Source organism: Amblyomma mixtum, chromosome 4 (assembly GCF_055824585.1).
Source record: "Amblyomma mixtum isolate Tamu chromosome 4, ASM5582458v1, whole genome shotgun sequence".
Lineage (NCBI taxonomy): Eukaryota > Metazoa > Arthropoda > Arachnida > Ixodida > Ixodidae > Amblyomma > Amblyomma mixtum.
Window position 1 is genome coordinate 154658938 of NC_143015.1, and position 13219 is coordinate 154672156.

The 13219-nt window shown below is 45.5% G+C and overlaps 2 protein-coding genes across 2 annotated transcripts in view; both read left to right on the forward strand.

Moving 5' to 3' along the window:
- The window catches only part of LOC149348858 (DNA-directed RNA polymerase III subunit RPC5-like), a 45728-nt gene extending 41945 nt beyond the window's left edge, over positions 1-3783 (forward strand). Inside the window, exons 14-15 of the mRNA XM_089540968.1 lie at positions 1108-1295; positions 3645-3783. Coding sequence (XP_089397094.1) covers positions 1108-1295; positions 3645-3698 — 242 coding nt within the window. The 3' untranslated portion in view covers positions 3699-3783. The remainder of the gene's footprint in view (positions 1-1107; positions 1296-3644) is intronic.
- Positions 3784-7787: 4004 nt separating this feature from the next.
- Sans (SAM_USH1G_HARP domain-containing protein Sans) overlaps positions 7788-13219 on the forward strand; it is a 124435-nt gene continuing 119003 nt past the window's right edge. The window contains exon 1 of the mRNA XM_089540969.1: positions 7788-8376. Coding sequence (XP_089397095.1) covers positions 8210-8376 — 167 coding nt within the window. The 5' untranslated portion in view covers positions 7788-8209. The remainder of the gene's footprint in view (positions 8377-13219) is intronic.

Genomic DNA, 13219 nt, shown 5'->3' on the forward strand with positions numbered 1-13219 from the left:
AAAAAGTTGGCACTGAGCATCGTCACACAGGCACTTTCGATCCTGGTCGAGCCACATCCCAACCAAAGTATCGAGCATGTTCCATGTGCAACGCTCTGACACGCTGCCACTCGATCCTGATAGATAAATTGGTATTCGCCGTGCCAGGTGGTGCTTAGTGCCTTTGTAGTTGTACTGTAAGTAGTAGCAAACAGCCAGGTATCTAGTCAAGTACCGTATTTACTCTTATAATAGGCGCACTCGCATAATAGGCGCACCCCCAGTTCGGTCGCGAAAAATCGGATTTTTTTATTTCCGCGCACAATAGGCGCACCCCGAACTTGGCACTGTGATCAGTACTGTATTTCCACGATTGCAAGCCGACGCCTCCCCACCCCCACACTTTATTTTAACAAGGTTCTTGCTTAACTTACTACTAGTCCTCACTAGTGCGGCAGGCGCGGAGCGAATCGGACTGGCTTGGATAGGCTTCGCTATTTGTTCTTCATCAATGGGATGCTCTCCGTGGCCATTGAGATGGCCTACAAAGAGTGCGCGATTGCATAGAAAACGGGACAGTGGGACAGCTGCAGCGTCTGCCGCGGCTTGGACGATGCCCCCGCTGTGCGGGGCAGCAAACATGATAAAGGTGGGGAGGGGGGACTGCATTCAGAGGCGCTCGCTTCCGCTCGCGTCTTCCCGTGGGTTACTCATGGGTTACCTCTCAGTCTTTGTGAGCATCATTGCCCCATCCAAATTGACTGTTCTTGCTTCGCGCAGCGAGTGCATTCATTTGCGCCATGACTGCGGCCGCGTCGCACTGTCCGGTATAATGATGTGGTAGGGTGCGAACATGACGAAAGCATGGCTATGCCTCTTATATAGGCTAATATTATTGCTTGTGGGCGGAACATGCGGAGGGGCGATTTTTGCCATTTTGAAAGCTGGGTTTTTTGCAGAAAAGATTACTTTTTATTATGTTCGCGGATTTTTCGAACTGTTCGATTATTCGGACCATTTTCTGGGTCCCGCCGAGTCCGAAAAATCGGTCGGCGACTGTATAGTCAAGGGCTGCGTGATACAGTTAGGTCAGTGGCACTCACGGGCGCGCATTGCCGGCTCGTGCAGATGTGATGCAGTCGCCACCAGCCGGCACAAAAGGCAGGCAGCAGAAGAGGCGGGCACGCTCACGCAATGACTCCACAGCCAGCGAAGGCAGCGGCTCGGACAGCGGCCACATGACCAATGGGCAGGACGGGCCGCTTAAAAGCACCGGCCCAGCGCTGTCGTCAAAGTCCGCTGGTCCAGCCACAAAGGTATCTCACCGTAGGCTTCTTGGAAAAGGATAAATTCCACTCCGTGCATGGCTTTTCACTTCTTGCGCGTCCCTCATAGCCCGAGTCGCTTAGGGACGTTAAACCCCATAACAGCCCATGAAACTTCTTGCGCCAACTGTGTATCCCTTCTGGTGTGTTCGGTGGCTCATAGTGTCATCATCATCATCAGCCTGACTACACTCACTGCAGGGCAAAGGCCACTCCCATGTCTCTCCAATTAACCCTGTCCTTTGCTAGTTGCCGCCACTGTATTCCCGCAAACTTCTTAATCTCATCCGCCCACCTAACTTTCTGCCGTCCCCTGCTACGTTTGCCTTCTCTTGGAATCCACTCCGTTACCCTTAAGGACCAGCGGTTATCTTGCCTTCGCATTACATGCCCGGCCCAAACACATTTCTTCCTCTTGATTTCAACTAGGATGTCATTAACCCGTGTCATACTGTCGTCCGTTAACAAAGCATGTCACACGCGTTTAACTTGGGAACTGAAAAAGATAGAATAAAACCAATGGTCACTTCAGATAGAGGAGGAAAAAATTAACCTAGAAGCCACGTTTGATGACTGTAGATTAATTAGTTAATTAATTATAGGCAAAAATGTTGAAATTGCGTCGAAATAGTGCAGATGTCGATATAGCCACGAGAATGGTGTGACGTCACATCCACCGGAAGTCGTCACGGCATAGTGAAAATTGTCACAGAATGGTCGGAAAAATGTCAGATTTGTGTCAAATTAGATGGAAAAATGTGTAATTAATCGTAATTAGCACTTAAGATCCCCAAAAGATTATAATTTGGATATCGATATAGCCACGGGAACGGTATGGCGTCACATCCACAGGAAGTCGTCACGGTGTAGTGTCCTCGGCTTTCGCCTCTCAGCACTTTAGTTGCCAAAGTGTCCTCGCAATTTTGCTGCAGCATCCACTATTCTTTCTTATTAGTAATTAGCACTACCTGAGTATGTGCTTATTGTTGTTGTAATACTCAATTCAATATTTGGCAATTGTAGGATAGGACTTGTTGTTACTTGGAAGTGCTGTTTACATCGGCAAAATATTTGCACATTTGATTCACAGTGGGCCACAGGATTTTTTTTTTTTTTTGCTGTTGCATCATTCTGTGCTTCTCGTGAAATGCTCAAGTTACTGTAGCAGTCTGTTTCATTACGAAACAGTAATTGCAGTGATAGCTCCTTGATTCAGACTTCTAGGGACTCGAGAAACTTTCAGATCCGGCGAAAGTTTGGACTGGCGAGTGACCACCAAAAAACTGCCGAGAACCAGTCGTAGCGTGTTAGTAGTACTTTTAAATTTGGTGAAAACTTCATTGGTGATTGTATGCTTTTGAAATGAAAACTCAGCGTCAGTGCCAAGTTTTTTGCAGTTTGGGTAGCCTTTATAACCATTGTTGCGGGTGTGTGTTGAGGACTATGCCACACTGTTAAAGGGACATTGAGCACAGGCAGAAGTTGACTTGTATCGGTAGGGCCAGAAAGACCACTCTCACCGAAAACGGAGCTTTAAAGGTGCACTGAAGAGGAATCTGAACTCGTCTTTTTGCCACGGGAACTCAATCTACACGTTCCAAGCATTCTTAGAAACTTCGAATTATTGCCCTGTGAGGCCGATTTCCCTCATTTAAATCAGATTAACGCCGGGCTGCCACCTTTTTTGTTTTTAATTCCCCGCAGACTGTGGGATGGGAGGAGTCGACCAACGCATGGAGTGCCTTTCAGGCAGTCGCGTGGCGGCTTTGGTTTCGCTTTTATTTTGGTTTTAGGTTTCCGTGAATAAATAGGCCTAGTCAGAGACTACACAGCTGCAAATTAGGCCCACGGAAATAAAAATATGCGTGGACTCTTTGCTTTCGCCGATCACTACGTATCACTCCGCCGATGGCAGAGCGGCAAGCCGCCACGGGACTGGTTGAAAGGTTGGTCGACTCCTCCCACTGTCTGTGGGGAATTAAAAAGAAAAAGGCGGAGCCTGGACGTTTAATTGGATTTAAATTATGGAAATCGGCCTCACAGGGCAATAATTCGAAGTTTCAAAGAACGCTTGGAATGCATAGATAGAGTTTCATTGATAAAAATACGAGTTCAGATTCCTCTTCAGTGCACCGTTAACAAGCTTTAAGTCGATTGATGCGAGCTCACCAGTGTCCGAATTAACGAGTGCTAGCAGTCCAAGTTATCCAGATTTCTGAATGAAAGAGGGTTTGCTCTATCTTGTTTACTTGGAGCTTGCAGCCGGGATTGTATTGAGCATACTCCACACAAAGTGTTGGGCATGTCAGAAATTTTTTGCGTGATGCTGTTCCCCCACAGGTGAGCAAAACAGCCAGGTCATCTGCAGCAGCTAATGCAAGGACAGCTCAATGACAGAGGGCCAGCTACTCATCATGAAATTCATTTGGAGCCGCCACTGTTTGCACAAGTGAAAGGTTAGTGCTGGTGACAATCTGTCTCCATTCCTTGGCAACTTATTCTAGAAGTTCTTGTTACCAGCTGTCTTCTCTGTTTTTTGGGGGGGGACAAAACAGGATGCCCATGCTCGTATGATGGTGATGATAAACAATCAGACCACATCAGATGTTTATTGCAGGGAAAAAAGTGGTCAATTCGGTGGAAATTTAAAAACTTTTTTTTCCATAACCCCGCCAGGTAGTTACGTGCAGTGACCAAACGCTACGCGTGTGCTACCTTGGACGACGATCAGCTGTACGCCCCACTCCAGCTGTTCTGTGCACTGTGTCATGTGTATGTGTGTGTACTGTACTCAACCAGACCATCACGCGCGTGTGCGCCGTACATTTGTTAATATGTTAATATGTAAATAGGCTTATTGCAGTGTACCCCTTCCCCTGTCCTTTCTGCTATCCTCTCACGTCTTTTTTTTCACTTCTACACACTGCCTGCTAACCTTCTATTTCTGCTGCCCCAGCTCAGGTGCTTCCAGCAGCGATAGCGGGGCAAGCAAAAATCTTTTCTTTCCATTTATTATGTCATTAAAGCCACTTACTATTACTTTTTCACAACCCTCGGGTCTTCACCTGGCTCGTGACGAAAAATTATAGTGAAATGTGCAGTACGAACTCAGGGAGCGATGTTTTATTTTATATGGTGTAGTTAAAAGTTGCGATTGAATCGCACTTCTGATCGGCCCGGCGCGTCGCGGCTTCCGCGGGTTTTCGACGATGAAACATCAGCACCTGCGTACTGCATATCTCCGATGAAGATCAAAAGCGTTCGAGGTGATGAACGTGGCAGACACGGGAATGAACTTTTAAGGTTGATTTTGTCAGCTTTCGCATTTCGCTCGATCATTGCTATCGCTCATCCCTTCATTTCTTAACGAATCACAGTAGAAAGATTCTGTTGCACATGATTCCTGAGACATTGAGGAGTGCAGTAGAGCTCTCGATTTTTTTATGTAACACGTGTTTATAGTTTTTGAAAGGTGTTTTTGTAAGAAAGGTTTTCGTGTACTGAATATGCTTGCTGGAGATTAACTTTTGTTTGCATGAGTACTGGGCATTTAAAAAAAGAAATAATCGCTTTATTGCACAGAACAGGCCTTTGCCAGCACGGTGACATAAAAAACTTATGCACTTTTTCCTTAATTATTTAACAACACAGGAATGACTTTAGGAGGGTGTTAATTGTTATAAATCAGCAAGGACGTGCTACGTCCGCCGCTTAAGAATGTGGGTGGCGCTGGTGAACACTCCCAAGTTCAGGTTATTTGTAAGCATAAATACCCCCGAAAGCAGAAGATTTGACAGCCGTCGCCGTAGCTCAGCGGTAGAGCACCGGACGCGTAATTCGGAGGTCGTGGGTTCGGATCCCACCGGCGGCATGTGGTTGTTTTTTCTTCTGCTTTTCGAATCAATTAGCTTTAAGCGATTAAATTGATCAACACCACAAAATAAATAAATAAACTAAAAAAAATTCCCTGTGCCCCTTGGTTTCTGTGGCTGTTGGCCTCTCTCATAGCAACTGTTAGAGTTAGCTTAAAATTAAACGCAGTTATGAATGCAGCATAAAAAGTTGCATGTCTGTACCAAGTGTGGTTACAGTTAATTTGTAAATAACGGAAATAGTTTAATTCTGTTGTGAAGTTAACAAAAAGCACGCATGAACAAAGAAATTAGACCAGGGCACAGACAATAAGGTGAAAGCACTTCTTTCACTCATGTGCACATGTGTGTGTTGTCTGCGGGATTAGTGTGTCAGACCTAATAATAATATTAATCCTTTATCTTGACAATTTAATGACAACTTCGTGAGATGAGGTGCGGTTACTGAAAGTGATACCAGTTTTCTTCTTCTGACACCCGAATAATTCTCACTAGAGCACAAAAGCTTGGTAGTTTCGTTGCCATTTGGTACATCTCTAATTCTCTGCTTAGACTGAACTGCGCAGACTAAAAAGCTAAATCATGCTATATGAATGACATATTCACAGATGCGGCCATATGATTATGAGACAAGTATAATGAGCAAACTGCCATGGTTCAACAGTTTCCAGTGCAACTGGTAGCTTCTGACAATGTCACTTTTTGTTTTTAATTGTCATAATGGCTTTTTTTTTAAACTGTTGTTGTTTTGTTTTTTTTTCCATTACAGGGTAACCCACATCATCTGCCTCATCTACAACAACATGCACCTTTTCTTATTTATTATGCGTTTCAGTTTGGGAACGTGAATATATTCTCTTATAGAGAAGAGTGTCCCCTAGGAAGTGCGTGGCCCTAATTATTCAGGGCCAAGAAATAAAGAGTGTTTATTACTGTATCTTGCCTTTCGTGATTCCATCAAGTGGTACTGTTCAAAAAAAAAAGATCAGAGCAATCACGTTGTTTTGTTCCGAGGTGCTCTAGTTCCGAGCTGAAATTTCTTGTTAAGTAAGTAAACTGAGAATATTCAGCGTTGGCGAAAATTAAACAAGTTTTGTATGGTTGCTGGTAAAAACAACGCATTCAGTACAGTTGAATCAGCGTGATATAAACCTCACAGCATCATGAAAAATTTTTCTAGTATCATCTAACATTCGTATCAAAGACGTACAAAATCTGCACGCGCAAGAGTGTTAGGACACCTGAGATTCTGCCCATTGTACACAATACACATAGGCGAAGGAATTGTAGGAACTCATGTTATACTGAATTTAGTATCAACCACGATTGTGCGTCATTGAGGTCTAAGATTTTGCGACACACCTTGTTCAGGGGTCACTATATACACCCACTCGTCTGCTGTTCATTGCATTTGTTTTGTGCTAACCTTGAGAGCTTCGGGAAACAGGTGTCCCATATCGCTCGTTCGTACAGTTACGACCTGGTAAACTGAAGCGATGTCATGAAACAACATACTACACAGTACCCAGACTTCTGGTGCATTTGACAGGGATGCCTTGATGTCTGAACATCGCCATTCAGGATAGGCGCATGATATGTAACTGTTGTACAGAAACATCGTTGCGATATCATTAGAGAAGGCAGCATTTTGTTGCAGTACAATTCGCGTTTCTCACACGGTGGTTCAGCGCATGCGCGCCTCCTTTACTGCCCTCACTTCCGCGTGCTCCACTAGTTGAGTACGAACCGCAAACTTCTACTGCACATGTGCAGTTGGCTCCTTGCTTAACTGGATCGTACCTGCAGCGTTCACGTGTTTTTTCTGTTTAGCAGACGATTTTTCGCGCACTTCCGAGAACAGGTCATATCTCGTGAAAAGGGCGAATACTGCTGCCCAACATCGAGTGATTATCAGCTAAGCTTTGTCTTCATGCCATAGATGCGCGCAGTATTTCCGGCCAAAAATGACGTCTCCTGACAGTGCACAACAATGCTGCACTTCACCCAGGCGTGATCGTTCGCGCCTTTGCTAGGATTTCAGTTCATTAACTTGTGTGTTTTACTTCGTATATGATGTGCAGTCCTGACCGCGAACGAGATCTGTTACATGAAGAGAGGTAAAAATGGTCACTTTAACTTGTATGCCTCTCGCTCATCGCGGCAAGTAAACGAAAGCAGTAGCTTTGAATTTGCCGCCAAATGACGATGCAGTATGGTTGAAACGACCACCTACAGATGGCACCACAGTACTCGATGCGTTGTAGCGTCAGTCTTTGGCGGACGCTGGAGAGAAAGGCAGATTCGAACGTACGCGAGCCATCAGTTCATCTGCACAAAGCGCTGCAAGTGTACTGTGTATTTCTTAAAAGTCCGCTAACTCTTGAATTCATAAATCCGAAACAAACTTGCCGCCTACGAATCGGGGCGGAAATTCAAAACCGAAACACATGCACCCGCGCGAAGCACGGTGCGTGAAAACTTTTCCTCGCTGCCATTGGCGGAAGCTTCGTGATGTCACAGCTTTGTGTTGTTGAGAGAAGTTGGATTGGGGGGGGGGGGGGGGGAAGAGGGAGAGAAAGAGGATTGTAGCACGCGGGAACTCCCTCTCCCGGGCCTCCCTGCAGCCGGAGCAAGTCAACCACCTGTGCGTGCTGGACGTTGATTGTTGAGTTTACGCGGAGACCGGCTGCGGAGTCTAGCAACGGCGCTCGCTCCGGCAGAGTTCGCGGCCGCCGCTCCCCCAGCTCGCATTCTTTTATTCTCCTTACTTTTTTCCCCCCAAAAGTGAACGAAACGTTGTTCGCACGCATTGTGCAGTTGGTTCGCCCGTCGCCCGGGCGCATCCGGCGTTTTGTTTCTCCGCTTAGTGCTACTCGTGCCTGCCGTTGAGTTCACCGTTGTTGCTGTCATCGTCTGCGACCCATGTTTGTTGTGTGTCGTGCCCGTGTGCGGCGGGTTGCCGCTGGCCCGCGTTTGTTGTGGTGAAATCGCAGCGTGGAGGCGACCGGTAGTGGCAACCGTGAAGAAGGGGCCATGGATCGCGACAAGTTCCACCGCGCTGCTCGCGACGGATACCTGAATCTGCTCCGAGAGGCGACGCGCAAGGACTGCAATGCGCCCGACGAAGACGGCATGACGCCCACTATTTGGACGGCGTACTACGGCCACCTCGATGCTCTTCGTCTCCTCGTGGGCCGAGGGTCAGTAACACTATACGCTTGTATTACATAATCATTTCTTTCAAACGCCGATCCAGTTCGCGAATATGTACGACTGTTTTGGTAATGCCGTCTCCCGCTGCTCCCGATAATGTGCGTGTGGTTGCGAGCAGACGATCGAGTTTTTTCCTGGCTCATTTTCGTCTGCGTCATTTTTTGTGCCCTGTTGCGGACGTCAGGGTGCTGAAAAAAAACAACAACGGAACTTCATGGCAGTTGGTAGTATCCACGAGTCGACGCTTTTCGCGGACAGAGTCATAAACACAATTTGCGCTATGCACGGCTTTCTTTTAAACGCCGGTCTAGTGGTAGGATGCACGTTGTTCTGAATTCCGAAGCCGACGCCCCCGACAGTGCGCGCGGTATAGTGAGCAGACGATCCTTACGTCTTTTTCGTCTGCACAAATTTAGCGTCCTGTCGCGGACGCCAAAGCTTCGAAAACCAACCTGAAAGAGTTATTTCGCTGCAGTGTGCTCGCGTTTGTCACACACCTGCAGTTGGGTGTTAGTTTGCCGGTTGTTGTTGAGGATAATATGACAGCACTATACTGAGACAGTAACTAGTACTTCACAAAGAGGCCCGATTACGTTGGGAAACACTGAAGCAATGCCATTAAAAGAAGCGCGGATCATCGCTGGATGCTGGTGTGCGGGCTCCCAAGAAAATGATTGCAGTAGACGGAGAAAAAGGACATTCCTGCACCGTGGTCGTTTTGTGATTCGCGAAGCGCCGTTTAAAACTGCTTAATTGTCCTACATGAAACGTTTTAAACCCCGCGTTTAAAACGTGTCGACAGCGTGTCGAGCGAACGGTCGCAACAATGCTTTCAACTGTTCTGATATTACGACTCGTCTGTCAGCACGTATGCATCTCGTCAACTCCCGCGAATTTTTCTCGCCCCGGGAAATCGCTTTCCGAACACCGCAATTGGATGTCTAGTAGTATGTAACCTTAAAGAAGTATAGATGCCTAACTTCTGGGTGCGCGTTTTTCTTCTTTGTAATGAGGCATAAGGCATTGTAATACACGGATTACCACGTGGTATCCTCATGCAACCGCTAAATAATTTATAATCGAATTTCTTTCTTGTGCTGTTTCAGTTTCAACAGCCGAACGATGGCTGTGACGTCAGAGAAATTATAGGCCACGGGAGGCATGAAAAACTGCAACATAATCGGTGCCTCTACATTCCTTGTCATTCCGGTTCTTGAGGAAGGCTGGCTTCAGCACTGTAGTGAATTAAAACGATTATATAGCGATTATATTGCAATTTTCCATGCCTCACGTGACCTATAACCTCTCTTTGACGTCACAGCCATCGTTCGGCTGTTGAAACCGAAACAGCGCGACAGAAAAAATCGATTATTAATTATTTAGCGATCATGGGCGAATACCACGTGGTGATTCATGCATAGTAGTGTATTTCGCATCGTTGTAGAGTAGAAAACATGCCTCCAAAATTAGGTGTCAATACTCCTTTAAGAACACTGAAACAAAGAATATCAGCGTGAATTACAAAACGAGAACGCAACGAGGCACAGAATGACTAATACAGTCTGTGACTCCGGTTGAATAGCTGGAACGCCGGAGCTGTTTAGACCAGTGTGCCCGGAAATTCTTTCCATTTCGGGGATTTACCATGTAACCCAACAAACAACGCAACAACAGCGGGGTAAACGCATATAAAGGAACGCAGATGCAGAAAATTCAAAATTAAATGCCGTTTTATCACTGACTTGGTATTACACATAAAATCGCATTCAGTGATTTGAAATCCTGCCAAAATAAGCTGGTGCACTCAAGTCTATAAAATTTCACCAGCGCTGCGACTAGGAACGAGAACAGAGAAGGAAGACAAGGACAAGCTTCTCTGTTCTCGTTCCTAGTCGCAGCGCTGGTGAAATTTTAAAGATGTACCAACTAGCTCAAACCACAATTTTACTCAAGTCTATCGACTTTGGATTCGCATCTCACGAGTGATTATAACTAATAAAAACCGCGCTTTTTGTTGTCCCTCAGTTCTAACGGCATGCTTATAGCCAAACTTGTTGTCCAAAGTTCCTCTTGATTTAAAGGCATCAGACCGGGACACAGCACAAGAAAGACGACGGGACGTGCCAGTTGCAATTTCTGAGTGGCGCAGCATTTCGTCGCCTTTGTGTCGTCTCCGTTATGGCGACTTGCAACCAATATGTAACCAATATGCAACCAAGATAATGTTAGAGGAGTATAGACGCCTAATTTTGATGGAATGTTTTCTTCTCTGCAATGACGCGGAAGACACTATTATGCATGAATCACCATGAGGTATTCACATCAAACCAGCAAATATTTTATAATCGTATTTTTCTGTCATGGTGTTCCAGTTGCGATTTCAGCAACCGAATGGTGGCTGTGACGTCAAAGAGAGGTTATATGGCACGTGAGGCATTGAACAACTGCGATATAATCGCTGCTTAGTCGTTTTAATTCACTACACTGCTGAAGCCAGCCTTCCTTAGGAGCTGGGAGGAAAACGAATGTAGAAGAAACGATTGTATTGCAGATTTTTCATGTCTCACGTGACCTATGACCATCCTTTGACTTCACAGCCATCGTTCGGCTGTTGAAACCGAAACAGCACGAGAAAGAAATTCGATTATAAATTATTTAGCGGTCCGAGCCCTTACAAAAAAATTTTTTAGACTGTCTATAGATTTCTGTCTATAAAGTCTATGGGCTGTCTATAGACAAATCGTAAAGAACAGTCTATATGCAATACAAATGCCATAGATAGTCTATGGATAATCTATAGATTTAAGGTCATACACTTTTAGTAGACTTTTGTCTATAGACTGAATAGACGAGAAGAAAAATCTATAGGAAGGCAATACAGTCTATAAGAAGCCTATAGACGGTCTATAGACTACTTTTATAAGGGCTAGGAGAATACCACGTGGTAATCCACGAATAACAATGTCTTACGCATCATTACAAAGAAAACACGCACCCAGAAGTTAGGTCTCTATACTCCTTGAAGCTTGAGAAGTCCCGATCTGGACATCAAGTGTTGGGACGCAGTAACCTGAAAACCTGTCGTAAGCACCTAATTCACGAATGGCGCAGTCGAAAGAGAAGCTTTTAAGGCTAAAGTCTTTAATGGCTCATACTGTCGTCCGTTAACAAAGCGCGTCACACGCGTTTAACTCGGGAACTAAAAAAGGTAGAAGAAAACCAATGGTTGCTTCAGATAGAGGAGGAAAAAAAAGAACCGAGAAGCCAAGTTTGATAACTGTAGATTAATTAGTTAATTAATTATAGGCAAAAATGTCGAAATTGCGCGGACGTCGATATAGCCACGGGACTGGTGCGACGTCACATCCACCGGAAGTCGTCACGGCAAAGTGAAAATTGTCGCAGAATGGTCGGAAAAACGCCGGATTTGTGTCAAATTAGATGAAAAAATGTGTAATTAAGCGTAATTAACACTTAAGATCCCCGAAAGATGTACAATTTGGGTATCGAAATAGCCACGGGAACGGTGTGGCGACACATCCACTGGAAGTCGTCACGGCATAGTGTCCTCGGCTTTCGCCTCTCAACACTTTAGTTGCCAAAGTGTCCTCGCAACTTTTTTTTTTCCTATTGTGTCGCTGTTGTAACACTTAAGCTGTTGTCATTGATGCATGCGGCTTTGCAAGGAGCTCTGCGTCGGCGTTACGCACAAGGGTTAGCACATGGATGCATGCATCGTGTGTATGTGCGTGTCATCAGAACGGGCTTTCCGCGTCCGTTTCGTGGTCGCCTCAGGCGCTTTCGTTGTAAGCGAGAACACCGCAAGACGCCCCCTGACCAACGCATTTAACCGGTTTAGCGACTCGGCGAGCACACGACCCCCTGCCGGCGGCTTCCGAAAGAACAACGAAATCTGTGACCCTTGAGCGAGCATGTTGAGCTGGTCGTCACGCCGGTGTTCCTCACAAGCCGCACGAAGCCGTGCGTTGCAAACGAAGGGAACAGTGTCTGCGAAACCATGTCGCTTTACCAGAACGAGATGACATGATGGTAAGCCTGTGTTTAACTCACGGCGGCCTTACCCGACCTCCCTTGGACGTCTTGCAGACATCCTGAACATCCGCAGGGCGTCCAAGAAGTTTCAATGCCTATTGGGTAGTTGCTTATGAGCCACTAAACCAAACATAACTAACATGGTGTCTGTATAAACTGCAGAATCCTTCAAGGAAAACAGGTAGTAAATGATGTTAGAACGCAGCTACATGCATGAAGAAAACAAAACCAAACGGGATGTATAGGATGGTTCCTCTATTACTGTAAGCATATCGCCTAGATCGACTATAACGGTCTCGTCACTCCAACATACCTAACAATTGTGGACAGAAGCATTTTTAAACGGCTAAAAGTTTATGAGTGCATTTCTTTTTTCATATTTTGTAAGCCCTCACTATAACAACCAATATAACCGCAGATCTCTCGTCGACAGGCTTGCATTTTTTTTTTTTTTTGCTGTTAACATTTTTGCTATCGTCAAAAGCGTTCCCTGTTGGTTCTCTATGGCAGTCTTAACTGCTGGATGCGAGCGGCAGAAACGCTATAAAAGAAAGATTTTGCTACATATCTCTATACCAGTATCTTACACTTTTTCACTTTCAAAATTTTTAACTCTTCAAAAAGTTTAACTCACTGCGGTCTTAGTCGCTTATTATCCACTAAATAACATGGTGTTTCTATAAACTGCACAATCCTTCGAGGAAAAAAAGGCAGTAAATGATATCAGAACGCAGCCTACATGCACGAAGAAAACTAAACCGAACGACATATATAGGA